General features: G+C 39.4%; 4 protein-coding genes and 1 long non-coding RNA gene across 6 annotated transcripts; 2 read left to right on the top strand and 3 right to left on the bottom strand.

Annotated features, from left to right (window-relative positions):
• The first annotated feature begins 618 nt into the window (after window positions 1–618).
• Window positions 619–3,250, top strand: rpp21 (ribonuclease P 21 subunit). Its single transcript, XM_067597517.1, has 5 exons — window positions 619–789; window positions 919–1,019; window positions 2,152–2,234; window positions 2,426–2,560; window positions 2,773–3,250. Exons 1-5 carry the CDS (start codon window positions 733–735, stop codon window positions 2,880–2,882), a joined length of 486 nt encoding a protein of 161 aa, XP_067453618.1. The 5' UTR covers window positions 619–732; the 3' UTR covers window positions 2,883–3,250.
• aqp12 (aquaporin 12) lies at window positions 3,117–5,481 on the bottom strand. Its single transcript, XM_067597516.1, has 3 exons — window positions 4,512–5,481; window positions 3,526–3,642; window positions 3,117–3,440 (listed from the first exon to the last, which is right to left on the bottom strand). Exons 1-3 carry the CDS (start codon window positions 5,104–5,106, stop codon window positions 3,313–3,315), a joined length of 840 nt encoding a protein of 279 aa, XP_067453617.1. The 5' UTR covers window positions 5,107–5,481; the 3' UTR covers window positions 3,117–3,312.
• Window positions 5,482–8,609: 3,128 nt separating this feature from the next.
• Window positions 8,610–11,475, bottom strand: LOC137188106 (uncharacterized). The gene is made up of 3 exons (XR_010929325.1): window positions 11,424–11,475; window positions 11,055–11,091; window positions 8,610–9,423 (listed from the first exon to the last, which is right to left on the bottom strand). It is a non-coding gene; the product is annotated as an uncharacterized lncRNA (long non-coding RNA).
• Window positions 11,476–12,988: 1,513 nt separating this feature from the next.
• On the top strand, window positions 12,989–19,967 carry LOC137188098 (nucleotide sugar transporter SLC35D2-like). The gene is made up of 12 exons (XM_067597509.1): window positions 12,989–13,204; window positions 13,501–13,534; window positions 13,625–13,711; window positions 13,828–13,895; window positions 14,056–14,127; window positions 14,291–14,359; window positions 14,610–14,712; window positions 15,481–15,573; window positions 16,355–16,422; window positions 16,693–16,771; window positions 16,849–16,931; window positions 18,536–19,967. Exons 1-12 carry the CDS (start codon window positions 13,095–13,097, stop codon window positions 18,639–18,641), a joined length of 972 nt encoding a protein of 323 aa, XP_067453610.1. The 5' UTR covers window positions 12,989–13,094; the 3' UTR covers window positions 18,642–19,967.
• Window positions 19,968–21,025: 1,058 nt separating this feature from the next.
• On the bottom strand, window positions 21,026–26,426 carry si:ch211-121a2.4 (transmembrane protein 205). 2 transcript variants are annotated; one of them, XM_067597510.1, is made up of 4 exons: window positions 25,806–26,426; window positions 24,862–25,047; window positions 24,059–24,222; window positions 21,026–23,940 (listed from the first exon to the last, which is right to left on the bottom strand). In XM_067597510.1, exons 2-4 carry the CDS (start codon window positions 24,959–24,961, stop codon window positions 23,638–23,640), a joined length of 567 nt encoding a protein of 188 aa, XP_067453611.1. In that variant the 5' UTR covers window positions 24,962–25,047; window positions 25,806–26,426; the 3' UTR covers window positions 21,026–23,637. The 2 variants fall into 2 exon arrangements, with proteins under 2 accessions (XP_067453611.1, XP_067453612.1); XM_067597511.1 differs by lacking the exon at window positions 25,806–26,426 and adding an exon at window positions 25,188–25,328.
• Between the last annotated feature and the right edge of the window lie 151 nt (window positions 26,427–26,577).

The following is a 26,577-nucleotide window of genomic DNA, read 5'->3' as shown; positions in this document are numbered from 1 at the left end:
AGTTAACCTTTCATTATAGTCCGCAGGTTTCCAGTGGAACCAATGAAGACTTATTTATTGTCAGAATTTGTTTATTTTACAATAACTGGATTCTCAGCAGTGCAGACAAAAGTTCAGTCTGTATGTGACAGAGCTTGAGGTGGCTTTATTTTGAAGTAGCATATTGTGACTCGTGTGAGTTGGTTTGCGCTTTTATTCTGAAGAATTGCCCCGGATGTGTAATAGTTGTGTTCAATTCAATTCACATTTTATTAAGGACACAACTCATGGAGGGTCCATAGCACAATAAAATACAAAGTGTAAAGTATAAAACACACACACACAAAAAAAAGATAACAAAGCAAAACATGTTCTACCATGGTCATGTCGTGTCTGGCTGGTAACCCTAGACCTGCGATTCGCCGCGAAAGGTCTCGCGAGAGTTATTATTTTAACCCAAATCATGATCTTTCTGTAAACCTAACCAAGCGTTTTTTGTTTTATTTTGTTTTGTTTTTTTCCTAAAGCTATCCAGACCTTAACTGCAGCGTTGTCACCTCATAGAAAAGTAATCATTTGTACAACGCACACAATGAAGAAACAACGCGTACAAATCTCGCGAGAGTTTCTCGCATTAATACAAATCGAGGGTAACCCATGGGGTAACCATGTTGACGCGACCCTGTCAGAGAGGCTTGAGTAGAAAACTGTAACAAGACACAACTGCGACTGGTTTTCTTAGCTTTGTGTGAAATGGCAGTACACCTGAAAGACAAAGAAGCTTACCAGAGACTGAACTATCTGTACCAGGTAGGAAATGAACAGTAAAGTATAAGTTAATCGCTTTCTAGATGCCATCTACATGGCTAACATGCTAACGAGCCACCTCACTAACCAAGTATTTAATGCTTTTACTCTATCGGTTTTATCCCTTTACAGGCTGCACATTGTGTTTTAGCTCAAAACCCAGAAAATGTGGAGCTGGCTCGTTTCTACTGTTTCACCCAGAAGACCATAGCAAGACGTTTAGTTCTTCGACAGTAAGTAAAGTCTATCTCTTCTGAGTGATGTTACTGTTGCTCCCCACAGAGTTACTTATGTGAAGTAAAGTATGTTACTTTTATATAAAGCAGTATGTTTTGTTGTGTGTGTGTGTGTGTGTGTGTGTGTGTGTGTGTGTGTAATTATTTTCACTGCTGTACAGGGTTTCATATGAGACAAGAGATGCAGCTAATCAAACCTATTTGGAAACATTTGTTTTTTCAGGATTCACAATACCAACATCCACCATCCAATTTTTGAAAGTTACTGTTGAGTGACTTGATTCACTGGTGAGAGTCTGGTGATCTTCTACATTTTTCTTATTGTCAACAAATCCCATGAAAAGACCCGAACCAGTAATGAACTGATTTCAATAACAAGTATTGTCTGTGTAGCCAAAGCCTAATATATCATATTCCTGTGTGCCATAGAGCTCCATTACTGATCCTAAACTATTGAAAACACATCAATGCTGCACTGATTGACATCTTCCTTCATTGTTATCTTCTGCTGAAATACTAACTATGTACACCAAATGTATGTTAATCCACAGCTGAAAATAGTCTGTTTCAGTTGTTTGATCATAACTACTGTGCCCAGCTGTTTTACAAAATGACTGAGAAGAAAACTGGACTTGTCTGATCCTCCTGAGATTCGCTTATGATTTAAAGTCCGCATAAACAGATTTATTGATAGAAAAAACCTGGACTTGACTGATCCTCCTGAAGTTCTGTTGCTGCATGGGCCTATCAACGAAACACCAAGGAGGGAGGGTGCCCACCTGAAGCGTTTACCCCCTACCCCCACTCAAGAAATGTTTGCCAATAACAATACAGGATTGTAAAATCAAGTCCTATGAGCTCAACCAACAGCTCAACTTTTATTAAAATTGAAACTACGTATTTGTGACCCATTTTAATTAGGAACAAGTAGGCTTGCAGCTGAGTGTCACAGAGGGTAGAAAAGTTGGAAATTACTGAGCAACGGACTAACACATTGTTGCTATCAGTCTGTTTGGGGCATTTGTTGACAATAAGAAAAATATAGAACAACACCACCCTTTTCCTTTATGTCTCACCCTCCCAAGCATAAATATGAGTTTTCAACATCTGTTAATTCATTTTATTGCAGAGACCCATCAGTAAAAAGAACATTATGCAAGAAGTGCTGCTCATTGCTCATCCCTGGTGTAACTGCTACAACAAGACAACGAAGTAAGCCAGTTTGCTATTTAGATTCCCATGTTATCTTGTATTAGATACTAAATGTATTTAGATTGCAGATGCTCTAGAGGCATTTTAAGACATTTACCTTTTAAAGAAATTTTACATTGAAAGAAACACATTAAGAGACATATTATCTCTGTTTTAGTCCCTTACCTGCTTTTGTTGACTTTGTTTCTCAGGAAAAAATGGCAAGACTCGCTTCACTGTGGTGAGATGTCGCATTTGTGGGCAGAGCAAGACATTATTGAATAATCCAGATTATTGTCTGTGGGTAGATCGTCCCGAGGCTCAGCTACAGCAACAAAAACAGCCAGGTAATGTCAACTCAATACTATGTCCCAATTTGAGGAAGGTTTACCATACGCATACTGTGCCCAGCTAAACAATAAACAACCTCCACTGAAGCATCAAGATATGTAGCATTAAAGGACTATTAAATTGGCTATAAAATTCACATTTTTCATGGCCTCTTATTGTTAAAAAAACCTGGTACTGATCGTTATTGTTTATTCTTTTTCATCCACAGATCGAGGCCCTTCTGCTAATAGTCAGCCAAAAGACTCAGAGCCTGCTGGGTCAGTGCCTTCTACACCTGTTGCAAGTACTGCCGGGACACAAGCAGCTCCCCTCTCCTGAGTGTCAAATACTGTATGAGACATTTCATAAATTGAAGGAACTAGTCTCTTTTACATTAATTCCGTTTAGTTGATTTAGTTTGTTTTTGGCCTCTATGAGATCGTTTTTATCTGCAGCTTGTATTGCTGTTCAGCAGTGTCATTCTTGATGCTGCCACCATGTGGCGTCCTGCACCTGGTGGATTTAAAGGAAGCCGTGTTGGTGAAGGTGGTTTCGTTCCTAAAGAAACAATGATTGAGACTCAGTCATATTTTTATTGAAAACAGCTGACGAGAATGGAACGAGTAAAAGATTTTTTTCCCCCCAAATATCTTATTTTTTTCTGTACAGGCTTGAAATATTGAAAGTAAATATCTCTTGACCAGTGACCATTTGTTGTTGTGTACTTTCCTAAAGGGTTGATTTATAAAAAAGAAAAAGGCACTTTCTTTCACATTTTCTTCTTTTCTCCTTTGTCCCCCTTTGGCACTCTGAAACGCGTCTTCTGAAAATATAGAAGGTTCTTGGCAAAAATCCTTGGAATATGGCCCATGTACAAGAGAAGAGCCAGAATCATGCCTAGAAAACATAAAATCACTGTAACCAGAGTGTTCACATATGCATGTATTAGTATGCATGTATATTTAATTTTAATGTAACTTACCTGTGATAGGGCCCAGCCAGTAGACCACTGCATACTCTGTGAAGGTAAATCCAGGACAGTGGAAGGTGAGGCCATAAGCTAAGGACGGATTCACGAAGGCTGAGGTGTAGCCTCTGGCTGGAAAATGAAAGATAAAGTTTATGTTAGTTGCTAAATTCATGTATTAAATGACGTTTTTGTTGTCCTGTGTATAAAACGTACACAAGGCAAATAATAAAAGAACTGAGTGCAAAGTTCATTTTTGCATGGCAAGAGAAAAGAAATATGGGAGCATGTTCAACACATTCTTGAAATGACAGGATCTTTTGTGGGGTTTGTGAGGAAGCAGTAGATGAAGTTACCAAGAATCCAAGACACTCATAATTTAACATGTACAAACAGGTGTGAAGTAATGTGTGATCTCTTCAAGTAGTGCATGTAGGTTTGTACAGTAGAAAAAGCACACATTTAAGTACAACCCTGGCCATGGTTATCAAAAAGGACTGACAATGAAATACCACTCATTGACAGGTTGATACTCAATAAGCATACTTAATATAATAACTTTATTTTACAGACTTCTAATAGTGTTCTTTAGCAGAATTCATAAACAGATGCATGATTGAATAATTGATTAATGGAAGTGTGTGAACTAGGGAGTGGAAACAAAGGTTGCTGTTGATTTAGGCTACCATATAGAGTAAGAACAGTCAAGTGTAATTTGCACAAATTGGCAGAATTCTCAGTAGGTTTTGCATTCAGGGTGCATACTGATCTCAGATGACACTGCACATGCACTGAGCCATAACGGAGAGAGAAGAGTGTGTCTGTTACACTGATGTCCTTCTGTTTTTTAAAATGGGTTTTATTTGCAAATGTTTTCATTCTGAAACATTTCAGAAACTCTTCTGCTCTGAATATCTCATTTACAAATCTATAGTTTCTTTGTAAGAGTGTATTTTTTTGTCGTGATGATAAACAAGGGGCCAGGTTCACCTTAAACTTACCAGTATGAGACAGGAATGTGAGGAGGACAGCGATCAGGGGCACTCGGATCAGGGCGGATCTGCGTCTCAGGTTTAGGTGGACTAGGTGAAAGATGAGCGCACAGACACACTCAGTGAAAAAACCCTGGAGCAAAGAGGCCAGCAGTGATGTGCTGCACTCTCTTGACATCAGGTTTTTGATCATGTGCATGTCTGTCAGCTCCAGGCCCCAGTAGTATACAGCTGCATAAAGGGCCAAGTGGGCCCCGAGAAACTGGGCTGCAACAGCGAGGAGAGTGGGCAGGGTGGTGGCCTCGAGCTGCAGGAACTTCAGCACAACCAGGCTGGGATTCCCTGACGCAGCGCCACTGATCACGCCATGGGTCAGCAGCACCACAAACAGTATGGTCGCAGTCACATCAGGACCCAAGCCCCCAGCCCACTGACCCACCTCCACAATGGTCTGCACCTCCAGCCAGCACCCTACCAGCATGAAAGAGGAGGCAAACTCCAAAATGAAGCTAAACCTTGGCCATTTTTTAAGGAGTGCTCGAACTGAGGCTGCAAAAATCACACACGCCAGGAAGTATCCAAGAGATGCGTTCAGTCCAGACATGGCTCAGAGCAGATGTCTCCTGCTGTTTCTTTTCAAAAAGGAAATGAATGAGGGTTTTGCTGAAGCCTGGGCTTTCTGTTTGACAACGTGGCACATGGAGAGACACATTTCTTATCAGACACGTCAGGTTTTTATCCTACAAACACCTGCCAAAATACACATGGGCCTTTGCAAGGTCAGGTCAGAAAGCTGGCCCTCATCTTGTGGTCATGTATAATTAGATCACAGATATGCTTCGGTCGAAGTACTCTGGATAATGCATCTGTTTTTTCAGTCATTAGAAGAATAAATGGCTGAAGAATAATATTTCAAATGACCCCACATACCCTTGCTGGAGTCAGAAAATTTTGGAGATGTTAGTTCAGTTTCACCAGGAGCACTGATGCACGTTATTGCTTTTGAAACATGTCATGATTGCTAAATCATAATGAGAAAGACTGTGACTGAAGGCAAAACCAAAGCCTAATGTTTGAGACTTGTGTCCAACACAGTTTAAATCACTGTGCAGGATATATGGTAAGTGTAGGAATGATATTTTTATGGTAAGTGGAGGTTTTTGCAGTACCCATCATATTTTGCGCTCTAATTTTATCCTTAAATCTTTTATTGAGAATAAAATCAAGATTTAAATCTTCACATAAAGGTTTATACTGTATGCAATTGGTGTCAGTCAAATAGCAAATGAAAAGTCTGACAAAATTATTAGTACAATGTAAGTTGATTACAAGAAGGTCACTGTTCTTGCTGACAAATTATGTTTTAGTAAAATGGAAACTTAGAACTACAAAGTCTTGGCCTGACTACAAATTGTGATTTATGTAAATTATTGATTATTTTGGACTATGTAGGGAAAAGGGTATTTAAACTGCACAACTTTACCAGCACATGGCAAATAAAAACAATATGGAAAAACAACTGGAAACACAAAAAAATATAAAGACCAGTTCTTTTTTTCAAATAGAATAAGAGGAATTCTCTCCAAAGAGAGTTCTTATTTGTTTTTTTCTTCATCTCGTCCACCTGATGTCTCTATCCTGCCATTGTTTTCATCCACTTTTCCTCTTCTCATAAAGGGTTTTCTGGGTGTTATTTATAGACTCTAGGAGACAGGACTTGTCTTCCTCCATCTTTCAGTCTCCGGGTCCTTTTTTTCCTGGGACAGAGCAGCTGTTATCCTCCTCCCTCTGCTCGGTCAGGCTTGTTTCAAGGTCCTTCTCCCTCTGTTCTTCCTCCTCAGGTTGTTGGATGTTCAGGAGAGCTTTCAAACTTCTCTTTTTTTACATCTCAACCTCAAGGAATTTCTTTTTAGATTGGAGTCTTAGGGCCTTGACCTTTTCTCCTCTGAGTTTGGTGAACAACTCATCCATTTCACCCATGAGCTGCTGTAACTCGAGCTAAGTGAGAACAGTAACATCCGGGTGCTGCTGATAGAAGTCCTCCAGCCTGATGTCTGACCTTTTGCAACCTCTTCTGGGTCTTTAGGTGCAGTCTGGAGGATGTGAAAGCGGTTTCCATGACCTCTCAACTAAAGCATCCTGAACCTGTGTCTAGAGGGACCTTGACCTCAACCTCCAGCTACTAAACAATATGTAGCTGCTGTTTTGACTCCTCTCTCTGGAGCAGGAGAGAGTCCACTTTGATCAAGCTGCTGTCAGTGAACCATGTAACCCACCTTGCATTGAGAAGTGTTGAAATGGTTCTCTGATGCTGTAGACTTGCTCCTATAGTCTTTTTGAATAGGTTGAGAAAGGTAAACAGGTAAACTGGTATAAACACTGTATATGTAACGTGCAGTTATTTTCACCAGAGTAAACAATTGGTTTGCCTCTATTTTGTGGTTGTTTAGTAAAACAGCATACTCTAAGTTGCTTATGATACAGTATGTACAACTGCTGAAATTACAACCTCATAGTATGATAAATAATATATGCAAAATTAATCATATTACATTATAGATAGATCTATATAAATCCATGTAAGTCAGCATCAGGGTCTTGGATCTATCCACTGAAACCTGACTAATCATCCATTTAGCTGCTTCAGTTTCAGTGTATTGTGCATGCATGTTTTTTTCTGTTGGTTCCAATGAAATCCCTTGGGATAACTATACATTTCTAAAAATCCTATAAGACTTTTTATCCCCTTTTATAAGAAAAAATATTTGGTTGTTGTAGGATTTTCACAGTCCTATTGGAAATCAGTTTTATTTTCTATTACGTCTTACAAGACTTTTATTCATTTTTACAAGAATTACCAATAGGACTCTTATTCCTAATTTAAAATCTAACTTTAATGAAAACCACACTTGGTGCCCATGATCAGAATTAAAGTTGTCTCTTTCATCTTTGATCGGATGCATGTGGTGGTTGTAAATAACTGTGAACCAAATTTAAGGGATTTTCCTCAAAACTTTGGAACATTGCCTATATCTTTGATTTGGCTTGTTAAGGATTAAGCTCTTAAATATATTCATGCCTATCACCATCATACTGTTTGTTATACCAAATTAGCAATGCATGGTTGACATTTTACTATCATTTTACCATTATTTAGGACTTTGATGAAACAAGTGGGGCAAACTAACAATTGCTTAGTGTTACATTAACATAATTAATTTGTACCAACTTGATCTTAACAAAGTGTGGACTTACATCCATGGATGCTAAAAACAGTAGATCTAAAAAGATTAAAGAAATGTTATCAAATATTTTTACGAGTACTGGCTCATGGTCTGTTTGCAGTAACAGGAGTGAGTCAGGTGCTTATATATCTAGAAATGCATACAACTTCTAATCAGATAAAAAGATAGCTTTATTTGTTTACGGGCCAGATACATATGCGATGCACAATGTGCAATGGCACATTCTTAGTATTACAATGCAAATATTTGATGTAAACATTGAACAGCACAAAATGAGAACAAATATAATCATTTAACCTTAATCTAAATTTTTTCACCTGGAAAAAGCACGAAAAGCAGATGATGCACATCACCTTGCCAATGAAGCACTTGTGAGTTTTATAGCACAGGTCAAGGTGGTAGAAGAACATTTTCAAGTGGGTTTTGAAAAATTTCTGGTTGTTGTTGATCTGGTTTCAAAACCTTTCTTCACTTTGCTTCATGTAGACCTGCTTAACATAACATGGCCCTTTTGGTACAAACCTAATTACACTGACACGTCACAGAAAGTTATCTAAAAATGACATTAAGTCACAGAACAAATACCTGCTTACACAACTGACAATTTTTTGTAGATGAACATATTTCTGGTTTGGTGTTGATAACCAGACATTTTATAACTTGATTAAATACAAGCTGTTACAACTATGTCCTTCATTGTTGTAGGGTTTTAATTGTCTCTGAATCACTTGTTTAAAATCAACTTCCTCTTTCAGTACTAATCAGACTGTCAAAAATGTCACATCACAAATGATGATGTACAATAGTCTCTATAATATACATTTATATACATTTAAATGTATATAAATGCATTTATATGCTGCAGATGACTTGGCCTGCGTTTGGTTCAATGAAGACCAATTTGACAGAGTGTACACACTCTTTGTTGGATGTTGGGTTGTTGGATGTTGGGTTGTTTGATACCACCCTTCCACACAGAGCCACACAAGACAGGGTGAAATATATTTTTGATGTCCTGCTACCAGAGGTATTTTTCTTACGGAGACATTATTTTGTCTTAAAATATTGGCCAAGTATGTTTGTCAATGATAGACACGTTTAATTTGTGTCCCATGGTGGTCTTATTGGTGCAAATGATTAAAGAAATGACAAGGTTATATTATCCAGTATTTTTTCTACTGCATTCACCTTTTTTTCATTTGTATAACTGCTTTAAACCGTATTCCTCTGGACAAAGCAAACATTTTGTATCAGCAGGTGACACAGTGTGACAAGAGGTGAGATCAAGACACAGTTGTTGATAATGTACAATGTACTCAACATTATAGCTGTGCAGCAATCAGTAAAGATGTCAGTTTCATCAGTTACATTCTTATCATGGCCTGTTTGAATGATGAGATACTTGGCTGGGACTTGATAAGGAATTTGGATGAGGAAACCAAGCAACAGCTGCAAGAGACAGTCAACAAAATGAAGCCTACAATGGAGTCCCCAGACTTCATGAAGAGACTCTGAATCATTATTGCCCCTGCCCGGGCACTGCACGCATAACATGAGTCTTCCCTCCCCTTACTTTCCTCTCATCTTGTCCCAAGGTTGACCAAATATCAGGAGCTGCAGTACGTGAAGCAACTTTTCCTACTTCAACTTTCCATTGTCTCCTCTACAGCGATCACCTGGAACTCGTCAGAGCAGAGTACTTCTCGGAAAATGGAACTGGAAATGCCCTCTCAGACTCCCTTTCCCACACTCTTGATGGAACACAACACATTCCCACCCCTGCCCCCACACATGCGCACTCCACTGCATCATTTGATAGTTTGGTGTGAAAGTTATGATGGAATCCATGAATAGATGTGCATACATTGTAAGCACATTCAACTATATATAGTTTTATTGAGTCGGTTGAAAATGAGCTTGGTTTGGCTGTAGCCTATCTCAGTGTGGTGGATAGAAGATGGAAAATGGCACATTCGATGACAAATTTGTTTTCCATTTCAGCAGTATAACTGAAGTTTTGATCCAAATCTCAATTTTCCCTTGATTTAATGTAGTCTAAATCAAAGACACGGAGGAAGATGGAATACTGATGGATACTCAGATGGATCCACTTGTTGTACTTATAACACTGAAGAGTCTTACTTTGGGTGCATTCATTTTAAAGTGGTTTCACAATTTAATGCTCTATTGTTTTGGAGCTGAGCCTTTGGTTCTATTCAGTGGTAGATAATTATAGTGCATAAAGATGGAGTTATTTGGAGTTTCGAACAATAGCAATGGCAATATTTTCACAGCATTTCATAGGCCCACACAATTCCCATCCTCAACAAGACATTCAGTTGAACTGCTCAAAATTGTTTGGCACATGAGTAAAAAGCAGCTTATACTACATCAGAGACTGGTGTCCTGGCCATTTTGTCCATTTCATTTCAGTGTTTCACAAGTATAGATATTGTGTTCGTGCTTTATTAGCTTACTATGGCAACATACAATGTTTTGACAGCCTGGGACTGTTAACTGTAATACTGCTAATCTTTAAAATGAACATGGCAGACCAATCTGTCCCAATTTGTACTAATGAAGACAGGAGTCTCTTTTTAAAAATGTTTCCAGACCTCCATGACAGCTTGACATGTATGGAGTATTAATGGCCGAAATTTGTAATATTCATAGTTTTTCATGTCCTTTGTATGTTTGAATTGCCTGCATCATACTGTCCTGGATCCCTTGCAACTTTTAGCTTGTGGAGACAAGAACAAATTGAGCAATTGAGACTTTGATTTTAATTTCAGTCTCTATGCTATTGCTATGACTCCTCCTCAAACAATATCGTTATCTGTGATTAACAAAGTAAAATAGTTGATATTCCTCATGATTAAGTCACATAATAAGATCCATCCATCCATTTTCTAGCTGCTTATCCAGATCAGATTCATGGTGGGAAAAGGACAAACAGAGCAACTCAGATGACTTTTCTTGAGCAACTTGCTCAAATTCCTCCTAGAAGATCCCCAGGTCCTGCCAGACCAGCTGGAGAGTCGCTCCAGCATGTGTGTTTGTGTGTGTGTGTGTATAATGTATGTTCCCAACCCATCAAGTTTTCTAATTAAAATGAAAATATTAAATGAACTTCTGTCTTGTGTATCCATTAAAGGTGACATATTGTAGAAAGGGAGATATCCATTTCTTTTTTGATTATAAAGCAGGTCTAGGTGCTATATAAATACTGTGAAATTATCAGAACACTCAAAGAAAAGCACACAGCCTGTATTGAGAAACTGTGCCTTCCACTCAGCGTTTCCCTTACCATTGCCTGCCCCTCCAATGGGATCCCCCCACCCCTCCTGAAAGAAACAAAATATGCTTATATAGCCTGTGGAATTAGATGCCACACAGGACACAATTACTTCCGGGGTTCTTGTAGCTTTAATTTTATTGTTGACCATATTTGCAACAGGTAATTTTAACAGAGTGTGTAAGCTACTGAGTCCTTTTAGAGGGCAGCTCATGTGCTTTCACAGCTCGTGGCAGAGTTAACAGAGAGTTTCTTTTAAAATGATTTAAAAGAAAAATAACAAAAACAAAATACGGCAGTAGGCTATGAATTTTTCACAAGTTTCATCAACCCCACGTGGAACTCCCTGGAGACTGCACAACTCAACACACTGTCGTTTACCTTGCTATGCAACTGAGAACACAGTGGTCGACGTCTGGCGCCAAAATCCCAGGACATCAACTACAAGAGTGTCTACTACTTTACACGATGGAGTCACAGCACCCGCCACTTTACAAATCTCCAGGTTGTTGGCACGTGAACAGGTAGAAAGACCAAGATGCACCTGGCGGAGCGACAATAATATTGCTCAATGCTGCCGCCTTGTGACCAAAATCGGCAATAACAAGTGAGACTGTCACAGCCCACTTACGGTATACTTAATTAAATCTAAACAATTGTACACTCAAAAGAAAACAACAAAGAACACATGTATTAACATTCAAACAACTTTGAGAGCTATCACACCTAAGTGGAAAATTACATCTGCACTGATTTACCACCCGGCTACACTTATTTATGTTATTTACCTAATTTATGTACACTTGTTTCATTTCTGGTCATTTCTGGTCGTGCTAGTTTCTCTCCTCTCCTCTGCTCTCTGTGTTTCACCGGGGACAGGGCTTACACACACACACACAGGGCGGAGCAGAGGAAAGACAGTAGCGGAGGAAACACTGCGCAGTTGTTGGATGTCATGACGCAAATTTGTCATTGCATAGCTTCCCAAAGGTTGGATAACATTATCCTCAGCGGTGGCCATCACAATTTACTGGTGAGTTTTACCCAGAGCCCTGGTTTTACCTAGCTACAGTAAGCTAATCTGTTACCTGGCTGTGGTTTGCGCTGGCGTGTATCACTCAGAAAACAGTCAGCCAGTCAGAAGAGAGGGGCATTGAGCAGAAAAACGAAAACGAGAGTCTATTTGTTTTCTTGCAGACCTACAGGACACAGCCAATTTACTACATGACACTCTGCCTCACTACATGACACACCCCTTGACCCCTAAACCTAACCCTAACCATCTCACTGCTCATGCCTAAACCTAACCAAGTGGGCATGTAGTGAAGTGGGTGTGTCATGTAGATACTGCGAGTCCACAAATAGACCCACTTGCACAGAACAGCGTGTTTCAGGCTGAGTGAAACAGAGGGGTTGCATCAATGGCTTGTACAGCTGTAACTAGGTGCTTTTTGACAATAAAAACATGCAAATGTTTGTTAACAGACCACAAAAATGAAAATATTAAACTGGGAAAGGGGCATAATATGACCTCTTTAAACATAGTTGTATGGTGTAAATAAACATCAGTTCTTGAGTTTTTCTATTTGATTTTTCTGAGAAAGCCACCAATATTTCTAGATTTTTTAATGTGACCCAAATGAGTGTGAAAAGAATCATTTTTAAGATTACAATAATGGTCAAGTTTTGAAAATCACAATTATTTATATAATACAACTGCAGAAAAGTTGTTTCAGTGGAAAATGGCCACTAGATGGCCAAAAAGGATGCGAGGTAGAGAAGAAGAAAAAGTGGGCGTTCTTGTACCACACGAGCCAATCATAACAGTAGACGTTTGTTTATTAGTGGGCTTTCCTGTACTCTGCGAACCAATCAAAGCCGTGGGCGGTCCCGCGCACCACAGGAACGCCCCGCCGCATTGTGTGTGTGTATGTGCCCGCGCGTTTGTGCGTGTGTGTGTGTGCGTATGTGTGTGTGTCGAGCGAGCTAGTGAAGTGATGGCAGGGAAAGAACCGACACTCAGTGAGGAGTGAGAAACTTGTCGGGTCGGGGATGGCGGACAAACCTCTGACACTGTTCATGAAGCTATTTGCCGCTGGGTTTTATGGACTAAGCTCGTTTCTCATCGTCGTGGTGAACAAAAGTGTCCTCACTAACTACAGGTAAAGGTTTTGTGGACGCCTGTAACGGTCATAGTTGAAAAGCTACCATGTTAGCTAACATTAGCCTAGCTGCTGGAAGTTGTGTCGACTGGATAGCGGAGCCAACACGGCACCGCTTATTAACTAATGGTCACCCAGTGGTACCGACTGAGACAGGAGAGCTTCACGTACAGTGGTATTTTAGCAGGCCATATATTAACCTAGCTACATATGTAAAGTACGGTGTTAGCTACACTAAGTTTAGCTTGTAAGTTATAACGGTCATTGGTACTCAACTTGTCTGTTCTGCTGTTCAGGTTCCCATCTTCAATATGTGTCGGAATTGGACAAGTAAGTTGAACGTTTTTCCGGTCTTAAAAAAAGACATTATTCAATGACATAAGCAGAGCTAAAATGATTTTCTATTGCGTGTGTGTGCAGATGTTGGCCACAGTGGTTGTGCTGTGGGTGGGCAAGGCAGCGAGGGTGATCAGCTTCCCTGACTGTGATGAGAGCATACCTCGCAAGGTGAGACCACCTGTGCATCTCTGTGAATTAATGTAAAATGATTTGAAGATCACCAACGTCAGGGCAGCTCTTTTCTAACACAACAAAAACGTGTGTATGTTTACCTGGCTTTACAGACGTTTCCTCTACCTCTCCTTTTTGTGGGAAATCAAATCACTGGTCTGTTTGGAACCAAACGGCTGAAGTAAGTTTTCATTTCTAAACTATCCATGCTCAATGATGCTTAAAGGGAAGTTCATTCAGTGTTATCATCATGAGTTCATCTGAGCATGACTTTCAATATTTGGCCAAGTTAAATTTCAACTGACAATTTACTTTTGCAATTTATGTTCCTCTTCCACCAGTCTGCCGATGTTTACTGTCCTCAGGAGGTTTTCCATCTTATTCACAATGCTGGCCGAGGGATTTCTGCTCAAGTGAGTTTTCACATGACAGATAACCCATTTTACTTGTATTCAGTGTGACACAGCTACAGTAGAAGATTCCAGGCCTGGTCTTTGTACTGTATTAGTGGCTTTTATTACAGCTCAATGCAGTCAGATTGAATTTCATTGCTCCACCGTCTTTGAACTTTGGCAGGAAGAAATTCTCCAGGCCAGTCCAACTGACAGTATTTACAATGATCCTCGGGGCGTTTATAGCTGCAAGGTAAGTTCTACTACATCCAGGTGTCCTACCTGCTAACCAGACCAGAATTGCCTTCACTACAAAGGGTTGTCCTGTCCTGATAGGCCCTCATATAAGTGATATTGTTCTCAGGGTCATTAGACACATGTTGTATATCAGAGTTAAAAGAGCCTTGCTTAAACAGAGCATGCCCACAAATAAATCATTAGTGACAGAGTGCTTATTTACCTTCTTGACACTTTCTATCGCTTTCTCTCATCTCTGCTCGTAGTGCTGACATGTCCTTTGACCTGCAAGGCTATGTGTTCATTCTTCTGAACGATGTGCTCACTGCAGCCAACGGAGCCTATGTGAAGCAAAAATTAGATGCGAAGGTATGTGGCAGCACCACCCGATGAATAGTAACCATTGTTGGGTAGAAGCTGTTTTTGGCATTGAGCTGATGTTGGTGAATTTAGAGAGCCCAAAGTGTCCTTGAGCGTCTGACTTTAAGGATCTCAGTGCACACAAACACTTTGAGTTGGTTCTTTTTACTTCAGTACACTGATTTAATTATCACTCTTTTGTAGAGCCAGTATCAATTTTGGCTCCTGTTTATTTCTACAAGGTTAATCTTAGTTGTACTTTCGTTAAGTAATTCACTGCAATTATTTATTTTACACATTTTCTTACATTTTTTTTTAACAGTCAGGTTACAGTAAGTACAGTTTGACTGTTGAACCAGACATGGCTTGTAGCTTGTTTTAGTTGCCTTTTTATGTCACATGAGCATACTACTCAACTCTAACATTACAGCAGAGGCAGAACTGGATCCAGATTTAGTCTGTCATGTCTGTAGAGCACCATCTGCTAATACTGAGCTAGACAGAGAAGTGTGTGTGTGTGTGTGTGTGTGTGTGTGTGTGTGTGTGTGTGTGTGTGTGTGCGCGCACTGATGAGAGATATTCTGAGGGAGTGAAAGATGGAGCCACGTGAAACAGAATCAGACAAATGCAAACAAGAGGGTCTAGGTAGTGCAGAGGGCTGGACATGCATGACATCTGTATGCTAGTTAATGAGGAATGCACTGAAAGACTTGTGAATAACCCCCTCTGTTCTGGCTCTGCTTATTTTTCATGTTCCTGTTGCTTCCTGCCCAACAGGAGTTGGGGAAATATGGATTATTGTATTATAATGCATTATTTATGATCATTCCTACTCTGCTGTTGGCTCATGTGACTGGAGATATGCAGAAGGTAAGCAGTTTGTAATTTGATCTTTCTTCTCTGTAAGCTCTATTTCTAAAATCTTCATTCAAACCTCCAAACATCTTGATTTGTGGCAGATTTTATAGGTTTAATTTGGGAGAAAAAGACACTTTGTTAAATAGGTTAAATGAATGAAATTTAAGTGTTTAAACAGTTGCTGCGAGTTAAGTGCTTGTAGTATGTTTATGGCCTTGGTACTGATTATTGCAAGTTACTGCAAATTTTAAGCCTAAATTGAAGTGAGTGCTCTTATAGGCATGGGTGTGTGCTGTAAATATGAGCTGTCTGTTTGTTGGTCAGTGTTGGCAGAGACCTTCTGGTTTGCCCAGCTGGGGCCCATCAGCCAAAAAGGCACAAAGCTGCTATTATGCACCTAGTAGAGTTATTACAGCAGCACCCACAACTTCCCTTGACTGAACAACCACAGCAGAGATACAGACGACTACCTTTTAAAGCTATCAGAAACTTAATGTTGAGTTTGTAAGCATATCAGTATTAGTCAGTCATTGGCCTTACAAAACTCCCAAAAAATGTAATGAACAACTCCTCAGTGTTTCCCTGGAGTTTTGTTAGTCATTTAACCCTCATTTCCTTTCTTCCACTGGATGCTGGACGGGACACGACCATACGCACTGACTGAAATTATTAACTAAACAAAGTGAATTAATACATAATTGTCTACCTCTCTAGTTGTATTCCAGTTATCTATTTGAGTTTTGTGTGTGTTTGTGTGACTTTGCTGTTTCTTAAGTTGTGTTTCTGTTGTCAGGCCGTGGAATATGATGGTTGGTCAGATGTGTTATTCCTCTCCCAGTTCATCCTCTCCTGTATTATGGGGTAAGATACAAGCCAAAGCTTGTATGTGTGGCATGTATGTGCAAGCAAGCAGGATTGTGTTTTGTCTGGGGGTGGAACATCTGGATTAAACTGAAATTCTGTGGTAATGTTGTTCTATCAGCAGCTGAATATAAACTATAAACCTTTGCTTGACTGATTGTGAAACGTACAATGATCCTGTATCTACACTGCATTAACATTGTGAAATCAGATTTTTCATCACTCAAAATGTTGTGTCATGAGTAATATGATGACATGGTTGTTTTGCAGGTTTGTTCTGATGTATTCCACAGTGCTCTGTACACAATACAACTCCGCATTAACGACGACGATTGTGGGCTGCATCAAGGTAAGTAGCAGGTTTGTGGAAAGTAAAAGTTAAATTAACTATGACAAAAAAAACTCAATATTTTCTCCATTTTGCAGAATGTCCTGGTGACATATATTGGGATGGTGTTCAGTGGAGACTACATTTTTTCTTGGACTAACTTCATAGGTTTGAATATCAGGTATGAAACAACAGGTTTATTTTCTAACCTATGCACAAACAGATAGACATAAAGATTATTCTCACATACACCCAGAGTCAGCTCACACATCTGTCTATCCAGCATGTAAATTTATCATTGCATGGTCACAAAACAGATTGAGCCAATAACATAAAAACATATGAGGAAATTGTAAATACCATATTATCATTGTGTTTTTGTGTATTTTTACCTGTTTTAAATGTGTATATACAGTTATGGAGAAGGATACTGCTAATGACATTTGGAACATGGTACACTGAAAAACTAACACGACAAATTAACAAAGAAAATATATTTATCAGCTTAAACGTAGTCTCCTTTTTATAAAAAGTGTTTATGACAAGTAAAAGTTTCACAAAATGATCGTAATTTATTATTATTCACAATTGTAATTTGCTCACCTTGGGCTCCTGTTGCATATTCTTATACAGTTATGTTTACAGTTAGTGTTTTTCACCAAAATACATTGTTTGTATTCTTGAGGTTTAACAAAAAGCATGTTTGTTAGCTTCTAGTCTTCTTTCCTGCTTTTTTTTTTTTTTTTTGGCATATTGTTTCTTCTTGCACCTTGCCACAACGAACAGGCCTTTTTAGCAGAAGACATTTTGACAGTAAGACACAGGTGTAAATAATATTAATGAATTTCATTCAGCTGCGTCAGTGTCAGGGTCCTGGTATTGTACATGCTGGCTCACTGTAAGACTGTCACGGCTTATTGAGAACAAATCGTAGCCATTGTTAATGTTATCAGTAAACTTGTGTTTTCCCAGTGCGACAGCTCAGTGTGTGTGCTGTGAAAAGGGCCTTCTGTCAATCAGTGGAACAGCCTGAATCAATTTGCAGGAATGTGTATCATGTATGATCTCATGCATTTGTGTCTTCATGCACGTGATACAAACAAAACAGGGCCCCAGTTGTAAAAACACTGCTTTGCCCACTAGCACTACCAGTGGCTACTACAAAAACTCCACAGGGTACTTTTTAATTTGCAGAGGAAAAAGAGCTGATTTCATGAAATGTGACAGAAAACATTGTGAGCTGTTGTGAATTTCTTAAACCTATTAAAAACTGGACCTCTGCTGTGTAAAGCTCACCTGTGCCTGGGGGTAAATATGTTGTTGAGGAACATTTTTTCATTACATGTCTTGTATTCCAGTCTCTATTGTTAGCATGTTGCCTATTAGCTTGAGCACTTCTTGTTTCTGATTGAGTGCAGTTCATCCCAGCGGTCCAAAAGTATTGGGTCTCCTCACACTGTGACTTTCTGTGAATTCCTACTTGATATTTGTTTCTTGTGAGAAAAGGAAAAGGTCAATGCTGACACACATAATACCGGCTTAATGTGTCATACAGCTGCAGGAATGAATATGCGCATGCTGAAACTTGTTGGAAAATATGGTCAGTTTTATGACTTGTGATGTGCTGCAATATGTTCACCTGTAAACTGATTTGACACAAACAATAACAGGATTTTCAAGATGTTGCCTGAAAGTTTTTAATAGCCTCTTTAACATTAACTCTTCATATTGAGAGGAGTGAGGTGTTTGTACGTTGTAACGTGGTTGCTCTGTGTGTCGTTGCAGTATTGCAGCCAGCCTGGTGTACTCCTACATCACTCTCACAGAGGAGCAGTCCAGCAAAGCAAGTGACAACACCAAGTTGGACATCAAGGGCAAGGTGGTTGTATGACAGAGACACTGGATTTTTTAAATGCTGATGAACAGGGAAACTGTTTTTATAGTATGACTTTTATTTATGGAGTTTTTCGGCAGCAAAGGCGAGGAATTGATGGGAATGGTGTTGCGTCAACTTCCTTTCTGTTTTTTGTCTAAATGGAGGTAAACCATCACCAGAAGCTCCATTGCTCTCCTGTTGCTGCCATGGTTACGAAACCCTCCAGAAAAATTGTGGGTTGATTTTTAGATGGTATTTTCCTTTTGAATATTTGTATTTTGATACTGTACTTGTGAGCATTGAGAAGAAGGGAAACATGGAACCAATAGTATTTATATAACAACCTTTCCAGACATTTAGACAAACTGAACGTTTGAGGCTAAATGTTGGGATGACGTAATGTTTCCTGGACACAGGAGTGAAACAGCTGGAGTTATCAGTGGTTTTAAGCATGGGTGTGTGCTGGTGAGTTGTGCGAATATTATTATTATTATTATTATTATTATCATTATTTTAAAGGCACAATCCTTATATTTTTATTGCCTTTTCCATTTTTGCTGTTTACAAGGAATGTAACTCTGGATGCCTTCTAAGTGAGATGCACTGACAATATCATTATTTGTAATCTGTTGTTTCAGTCTTTAGTCTTACATTTCTTTTCATTTTTGCGCATACACTGTTATAAGCCTGTTACAGACAAACAGTAATGACAGTGATCTAACCTCATCCTTCAACCAACCAAAGTGGGTGGGGCAGTGGGCTGTCAGTTCTCATCAAGGATTGTGGCTTTAAATAATGTTGCTGCCTCCTTTTGGGAGATGAACAGTTTACATTTATCCTCCCTCAGTATTACAGAATGTTTGAGGTGGACTCTCCGAGGCTGTAACTGGTTCTCTATGCAGAATTAACAAACAGTACTTACAGTTTGTTATTTGTTCAAGGGGATCCATTTGTTGTGTGTTTTTCCTTTTTTTTGTTTGTTTTTTTGACACAATGTTATCGCACTTTTAACTGAGGTATCACCTGCAAAAGGGTGAAACTGAGCTGCCTCAGCTCCTGTTACATTCATTGTTGAGATTGAGATTATTGTACTTTCCTGAAATGTGCATTTCAGGTTTTTAAGTATTATAGTTATCTAAACCTTTAATAGTCAGGTACGTGTTGACATTTTTTACATTTTTATCTACATCATTTTATATTTATTACTTTTTTAGACTTATATTCATTTTGTAGGTGGAGTGGCTTGTGAATTGTTAATGCTGATCTCATGTCAAACACAGTAACCATGGATTTGTAGCTGAAACACAATGATGTATTTTTACATTAAAAAAAACTCTGATATGATGTGTTCCTTGAGATTTATTGATCAGGTGAAATATCAGGTTTCACACCAAGTGGATCAGGTATGGAGCACATTCAAATATGGTTCTCAACATCTAAGCAAAGGTTGTGATTTAAAAAATACTTGGATCATTAGGTTACTTTTACCAACTCAAGTCTCAAATGAGTAAAGTTATAACTGTTCTGTCATTCTGATGCAACTCAATCCAGACTAATTGAGCACAGTTCTATAGCTGAGGCTCGATTTGTGCTTGCGTCTGATGATGAACTACAGCAGGGCGATGGCTCCCCCTTCTGTCACATCTGGCAAAATATGACATTACATTGGACCCACAGGATTAAACTGTGTCTTTTTAAATCTGGTTTTCAAGTTGTGCACCATGGCGACACTCAGGCTTGGATGAAAGTTGTCCAACTCTACCCCACCCCTCTGACATCAGTTTTTCAATTTTGTGTCGGTAGAATTTTTTTATGATTAGTGTCTTTCAAAGTATTCTTCTGTCCAAAGGTTTTTGTTTTCATAAAAATATGATACAGCAGGAAACGTGTGCACTCTGTGTTGTTTTCAGTCTGTTCGTCTGTGTCTGCAGGCACTGAATCTGAATCGGATTGAAGTTTGGGGATCTGCCAGAGTTTTATTTTTATGCTACCACTAAGAGTCGCCAAAGTCCAAAATGTTCAAATCCTACACATTGGGGGATTTAATAACAGCTTTTAGGTATTTTTGGCCATTTTATGTCCAACCAACATACAGTACAAATGACATAATATGTAGGAGTATGACCACTGTCTACATATCTGAGTACAGTAGACTATAAAAGGCTGATTCCTGTTCACCCAATATGTGAACTCTCTAAACAGACTTAAAGCTGAAAGTGAACATTTTAAGTTTCCATTTAAATCTATAAAGTACAGAGGCAAAGAGTAGAACATGTGTCACCGTCCTGCTATTTATAAACTGCACTGTAAAGATAGTTATAATCTCAGTCAAGTAAACCTGCACAAATGTCTTCCTAAGCAAATACAATAAATAGATGTAAATGAAAAATGGGGAGAAATTGAGAGACAACATGTTTTAATACAAAAGATAGACAATACATGTGAAAACATCATTGATACAAACCCACTACCATTAACAGCTCATGACCTCTGACCTCACTGGTCTTAAGGCAAACATTTAAAGAGGGCAAGTCTTTACATTCAGTATTAAACACTTCTCAAACATAAAGAAACTGGCATAAATATCTACAAGTGAAGGTAAAGTCTACTAAAATTTGATACCCAAATGCCACTTTAATGTTTATAGACAAAATGACTTGCATTCAAATTTCCTATGAATTTAAGCTGGCTAAGCTAACAGCAAAGAAAAATGAAAGGTGCAGATAAAACAACTAGTAATATTGCATTGTCTTTGCCAGTAGCACTGTGACCCTGAACGGGCACATAATAAGCACCTTCATCAGTCCAGTCTGACCATATAAGAGAAATCTGTACTCAGCTGCCTCTGCTTTGATTACAGAAGTGCTTTTTGTGTTGAAGGCTGTTCTTAAAACTTTGGTTCACACAGATGTGTATTACAGGCCAACACTAACTAGAAGAACAACACTTCACAAACACATCTATAGACAAGGTTCATATCAGCGGTTACAACAGGGAGGGGCTGTCATAGTAGGGTGGGGTTCAATAATATTATTTCGACATGTGCAAAAAGATAACAAAATTTATAATTGACCACAGATCCTCTCTGGTCAATAACAACAAAGATATTCAAACTATGACTTAAAAAAAAAGCACTGACACCTGTCACAGCCCGGCTCAAGGGGCGGACAAGGAGGAGAGGAAGACACATGACTTTACTAAATATTTATTTAACAAAATATAAGTTAACCAAGGGCAATATAAAGTATGTAAATCAGTAACATCAGTATTGTGTGGAGTGTTTGAATGAGTGTACAGTGAAGTGTAATGAACAAAGAAAATAAACATGAGGAAAAGCCTAACCCAAATAAACTACACACCCAGGGAGAGAGAGAGTGACTGAATCCAGCAGCTTATATAGCTGAGGAGCAGCAGGCACAGCTGATAATCTGTGATGCACTTCCTGCTTCACTCCTAAAGGGGAGGGACTGTCACACACCTGAAAGCTGTACTGCGAGAGAACACAACTCTAGTGTGAGCACAGCTCATAATAATTTGGCTTCAAATTCATAATCATAGCTGCATAATTCTCCTGCACAGTCAGATCATAATGTTTGAATACGTAGAGACTGACATCTAGTAAACTGAGGTGTTATAAACCAAATCAAAAAATGCTTGAGGTCAAGTTACAGACCTGACAGCTTTGCAAGTCTGTTAAATCCTTCACCAATGTATATATATATCTATGTATAAGATCTGATGTGATTTTCCCTTGCAGCACATTGTAAGGTCATCCTGGATGTGATGTGAAAGAACTGAGTGCAGAGATGTCATTCAGGTCTTCAAGCAGACGATCACGATCACTGAGGTTTAGTCAAATTGGACCCACATCATCTCAGCAAGTCTCAACAATCCTTCCACCCATCCCAAAAAATGTTCCTCCATATTACCCGCAGGATCAATGCCACAACACGATCCACCAGATTATTACAACAACCATTAAACCTGCTAAACTAAACTGATTATGTACTTCACAGCCATGGTGCCTTCCTCAAGGACACACTGATGAAAGTGGGAATAAATCAAAGCTCTATAAACTCTACTTCCTGCTGCGAAATAATCTCATAACATCATTTACAGATCAACACTGTAAAAGTTAATGAAAACCAATAAATTCTGTAAAATCTCTTTTTAACGCACAAATTGAAGGAACTGATGGGATTACATTTCATTGTGAATGTACCTTATATGATTACATGTGACAAATAAACTTGATTGATTGATTAAAATATACCAATAATCAAACCACTGGTGCCAGTGTGTTTTTGGATGGGTTGAAAACTAGTATTGATTGTATACCAACTAGTAAAAGTGTTCTTTTTCATTGCAGCAGCAGCCAAAAGAGCTAAAGATAGTCCAAGCATTCACTTTGAAACGTGAAACACAGCCCCCCAGGTGCTACTACGGTAACATACCGTGAACAGGACAAACTTGTGACACTAGATTGCAGCAATCACTAAAGAGTGATTGCTGCTGGAGTGAGCAATGTATTCAAACTCCACCCAAACAGGAAGAGCAAGACTGAGCGGCGCGGCAGCAGCTTCCTTACTAAAAGGTGTCTTTCTGTTGCTTAAAAATAAAAAAAAAGTGCATTAGGCTTTTTTCCTGCTACGGTGTCTCTGATATTGCAAGTTCTTAAAAACATCCCACATGTTTTAGGTTCCTGTAAGGCATCATACTGCAGTCTTGCAGGGAACTCTCCAGGCTGCAGTGCACAGCGCAGCGCTGCACACAGCAGCCACACTAGGTGAAAGGTGAGACATTGCTCACATAGCAGGAGCTGATTCGTCTCCCTGCAAACTTCAAGACAGAAATGCAGCTTTAGTGAACATGATTGTCTCAAAATCAACAAAAAAAAATGAGGACCAAAATCTCCTTTCATTATTTCCCAAGGCACAAGAACAACCCGACTGTTCATCTCATAACTAACAAGGCAGAGAGACAGAAAGACATAACGTATTACATAAAAGCTCTACAGTGTGCCGAGGTTCTCAGCCATGTAACAGAGACTGTAGAAGTTGCAGCCGATGCAGCAGAGGTTACAGAGAGAGGACAGCAGTCTGTACAGCCACAAACGACTGCTGAGGTGTCTGTACTTCACATCCGTCTCACACAGTTTGGCGTAAGCTTCCCGGTTCGATGACAAGCCGATATCCTGACCCAGTCCACACGCCTGCTCAATGAGGTGCATGTCCGCCATGATCTCTGACGTCATCTGACCAAACCACTGAGCATTGATAGCCGCGACTGTCACTGACACAAAGAAGATGAAGATCTGTAGGGGGAAAGTAGAAGCAGAGGTTAAAGAAATACTCAAAAATAAGTTAAAGTAATAAAAATAATATGTTTTGAGGTTTTTTTGGCAAAATGGTGATGTGAAACAAATTACTCACCTGAAAGGCTTCTCTGTCATCCAGCATGTCGCTGGGATGATACACTGCGTAGATCGTGAGGTTAAAGAAGGCACAAGCGGAACCCAAGTGGAGGTAGAACGGGACGAGGCGACTTTGAATAAAACCATATGTGTGTCTGTTTAGGTGGTTGTCCATCACAAAGCCTGTGCAGAAATGTAGAAATCAGAACAACTCATTGGAACTCAGACTGAAATATTCAAGTATATTCATAAAATAACAAGATTGAGAGAAGGTCTATTTACTGAAGGGTATATACACCTTAGTCGTTGACTAAATTTCAGACACATACAGTAATCAAAATGCTTGATAGACTCTCTACCTTGCCTCTGCTCTAAGGTTTTAAGTAATTTATTGCAAAACTGTGTTTGAACAAACACAGCCATAATGGTACACCACAGTGGCAACATGACAGAAACTTAGGTTTTGTGGTTCAGATGTTGCAATGCACCGGGGTTGACAAAGGGTTATCTTTAATAATCAATGTGTCTATGCTGTAGATAGAAATATGAATGACACACCATATACACGCTTATATCCTACCAATGTCAATTTGTGTAAAAGTAGTAACTGAGCTAACTTGCAACAGCAGCAAGTCTGGGTCTGGATGTAGATGTAACGGTGACCAAAAAACACAAGTTAGACATGAGACAAAGATGCTTCCAAACATCCTAAACACTCTCTGTACACCTCCCTCTCATTGTCTCGTCACTTGAGTTTCCTGCTTTTCTGTTCTCAGTTTCAGTTTATCTGTGTGTATGTGTGTGTGTGTGTGTGGTACCAACTTGAAATGAAGGTGACCCATATCTGCATTCCCCAGTAGGTGGAGAGCAGCAGCAGCTGCAGCAGCTTGACTGTGAATGTGGGCTCCTGGTCAGTGGACATGCTTCCTCCTCAACCTCTCTCTTCTCCAGCCTGGACTCCGCTGTATGCTTCGGTCTTGTCTGGAGGGCACTTGATCGCTCTAGAGACTGTAAACACAGTTAAGATTGTGACAATATTGTAAGCAAACCGGAGAAAAGAGAAAGTGGAGCAACAACTTTAAGCCGCCGCAGGGCTAAATTGTAAGATTGCTGATATGCAGACTGAAACATAGTGTACTCATCCACACCTTCAGATAAGAACAATACACATCTTGTTGCTGGCACGGGGACAGCCTCTTCAGCTTCCCAACTTAATAAAACAACCAACAGGTTATAGTTTAATTTCTATTCATGTCATAATCAGCGCAGGACACGGTGTACTTGTATCTACGATAGAAACTTGGGCGTTGTTGTCAAGGAAACCAGGTTGCCGTGTTGACCTAACCTCAGTGTGCAGCCCTCGATAAGGAAAATCAAACTGCAATAGTGCACATCCCACTAATAATAAGATACATACGGCTAACTTTAGCTAGCAAGCGTAAACTACAGTCTATGAACTAAAAAACAAAAGGCAGTGCTCAATGATTTCACTCCTGCATAAACCGACTGACTGAAGTGGCGGCAATACTTTCTCAAAGTCACCTTTGCAAACATGACCTATTTCTTAAACCGGCAGCAGCAGCACAAGGTAATAAAACACGGACTAGCAACAGTTAGCTAACTTTAGGGTAAGTTAGCGTCACTATTACTCTAGTTAGATAAGTTTTCTTCTCTGTTGTGTTTTGTGCAACCGACGTCTTTACATTCATAAAAGAAAATGATTACTAGCTGTACTTAAAATTGTGGAAAAACTGAGTACAGCCTACCTTTTTTTGCCAGTAACTCCGTGCAGCTTGTAGCAGATGTCTCTGGCTCTAACACCGACCCTGCCGCTGGCTGCTAGCCTTCACAAGTCACCCTCACGGCGGGGAAGAAGGCGGAACCGCAACTACAATGTGCTCTGGAAAACTCAGTGAGGCCGCCGGGATCCTCCTAGTGGCACTGGCAGATCCTGGCCTCTCTCGGGAAACTTTCCTCAACAGCTACAGGCTCCACTAATCCCCCCTCCAAAGCTTCCTGGTGAAACACAGTAGTGAGTGCTCTTTGACGGGAGCAGGTAGAGGGCGGGGGTTACTGGGTTTATCTGCGAAATTACCACTGGGATAATTATAGGGTAAGATCTGGATCAGATTTAAACTTAGACATCCCACCAGTATCATTTCAATTCGCATGTGCACTAGGTTTAGCAGCACTAAATTACTCGAATTGCCAGACCTATTGTCAATGATCTGGTTTGTAAACACAAGGTGACGCCTCTGCTTTTTCAGTGAATTTACTGCGGCATTCATGTAGTGTCGGAATAATCGGAAAAATGACTTCACAACTAGGAAAATTCACGTGAACGCCCCTCAAGTAAATATTCGGTTGATGGCAAGAAACAGTCGTATCTCAATAGATTGAGTTTACTACTGAACTTTCAATATACATTGTTCATTAATCAGTTTTTCAATCCACAGAAAATGAATCTACAATGGTATATTAAAAAAAAAAAAAAATCAACAAGCAATTTAGGTCAGTTATCAAGAAAATGCCAAACAT

Source organism: Thunnus thynnus, chromosome 8, assembly GCF_963924715.1.
Source record: "Thunnus thynnus chromosome 8, fThuThy2.1, whole genome shotgun sequence".
Classification (NCBI taxonomy): Eukaryota; Metazoa; Chordata; class Actinopteri; order Scombriformes; family Scombridae; genus Thunnus; species Thunnus thynnus.
This window is presented reverse-complemented; position numbering and strand designations above follow the sequence as displayed.

Excerpts from the sequence above, each read along its gene's own strand:
- si:ch211-121a2.4 (XM_067597510.1), bottom strand. The coding sequence starts at position 24,961 with ATGTCCACTGACCAGGAGCCCACATTCACAGTCAAGCTGCTGCAGCTG. Across the intron at positions 24,223-24,861 it reads ATGGGTCACCTTCATTTCAA|GCTTTGTGATGGACAACCAC; the intron begins GTTGGTACCACA and ends ATTTCTGCACAG. Across the intron at positions 23,941-24,058 it reads ATGACAGAGAAGCCTTTCAG|ATCTTCATCTTCTTTGTGTC; the intron begins GTGAGTAATTTG and ends TTCCCCCTACAG.
- aqp12 (XM_067597516.1), bottom strand. The coding sequence starts at position 5,106 with ATGTCTGGACTGAACGCATCTCTTGGATACTTCCTGGCGTGTGTGATT. Across the intron at positions 3,643-4,511 it reads CACATTCCTGTCTCATACTG|CCAGAGGCTACACCTCAGCC; the intron begins GTAAGTTTAAGG and ends TTCATTTTCCAG. Across the intron at positions 3,441-3,525 it reads CTGGCTGGGCCCTATCACAG|GCATGATTCTGGCTCTTCTC; the intron begins GTAAGTTACATT and ends TATGTTTTCTAG.
- rpp21 (XM_067597517.1), top strand. The coding sequence starts at position 733 with ATGGCAGTACACCTGAAAGACAAAGAAGCTTACCAGAGACTGAACTAT. Across the intron at positions 790-918 it reads GACTGAACTATCTGTACCAG|GCTGCACATTGTGTTTTAGC; the intron begins GTAGGAAATGAA and ends ATCCCTTTACAG. Across the intron at positions 2,235-2,425 it reads TGCTACAACAAGACAACGAA|GAAAAAATGGCAAGACTCGC; the intron begins GTAAGCCAGTTT and ends TTTGTTTCTCAG.
- LOC137188098 (XM_067597509.1), top strand. The coding sequence starts at position 13,095 with ATGGCGGACAAACCTCTGACACTGTTCATGAAGCTATTTGCCGCTGGG. Across the intron at positions 13,712-13,827 it reads ATGAGAGCATACCTCGCAAG|ACGTTTCCTCTACCTCTCCT; the intron begins GTGAGACCACCT and ends CTGGCTTTACAG. Across the intron at positions 16,772-16,848 it reads CGATTGTGGGCTGCATCAAG|AATGTCCTGGTGACATATAT; the intron begins GTAAGTAGCAGG and ends TCCATTTTGCAG.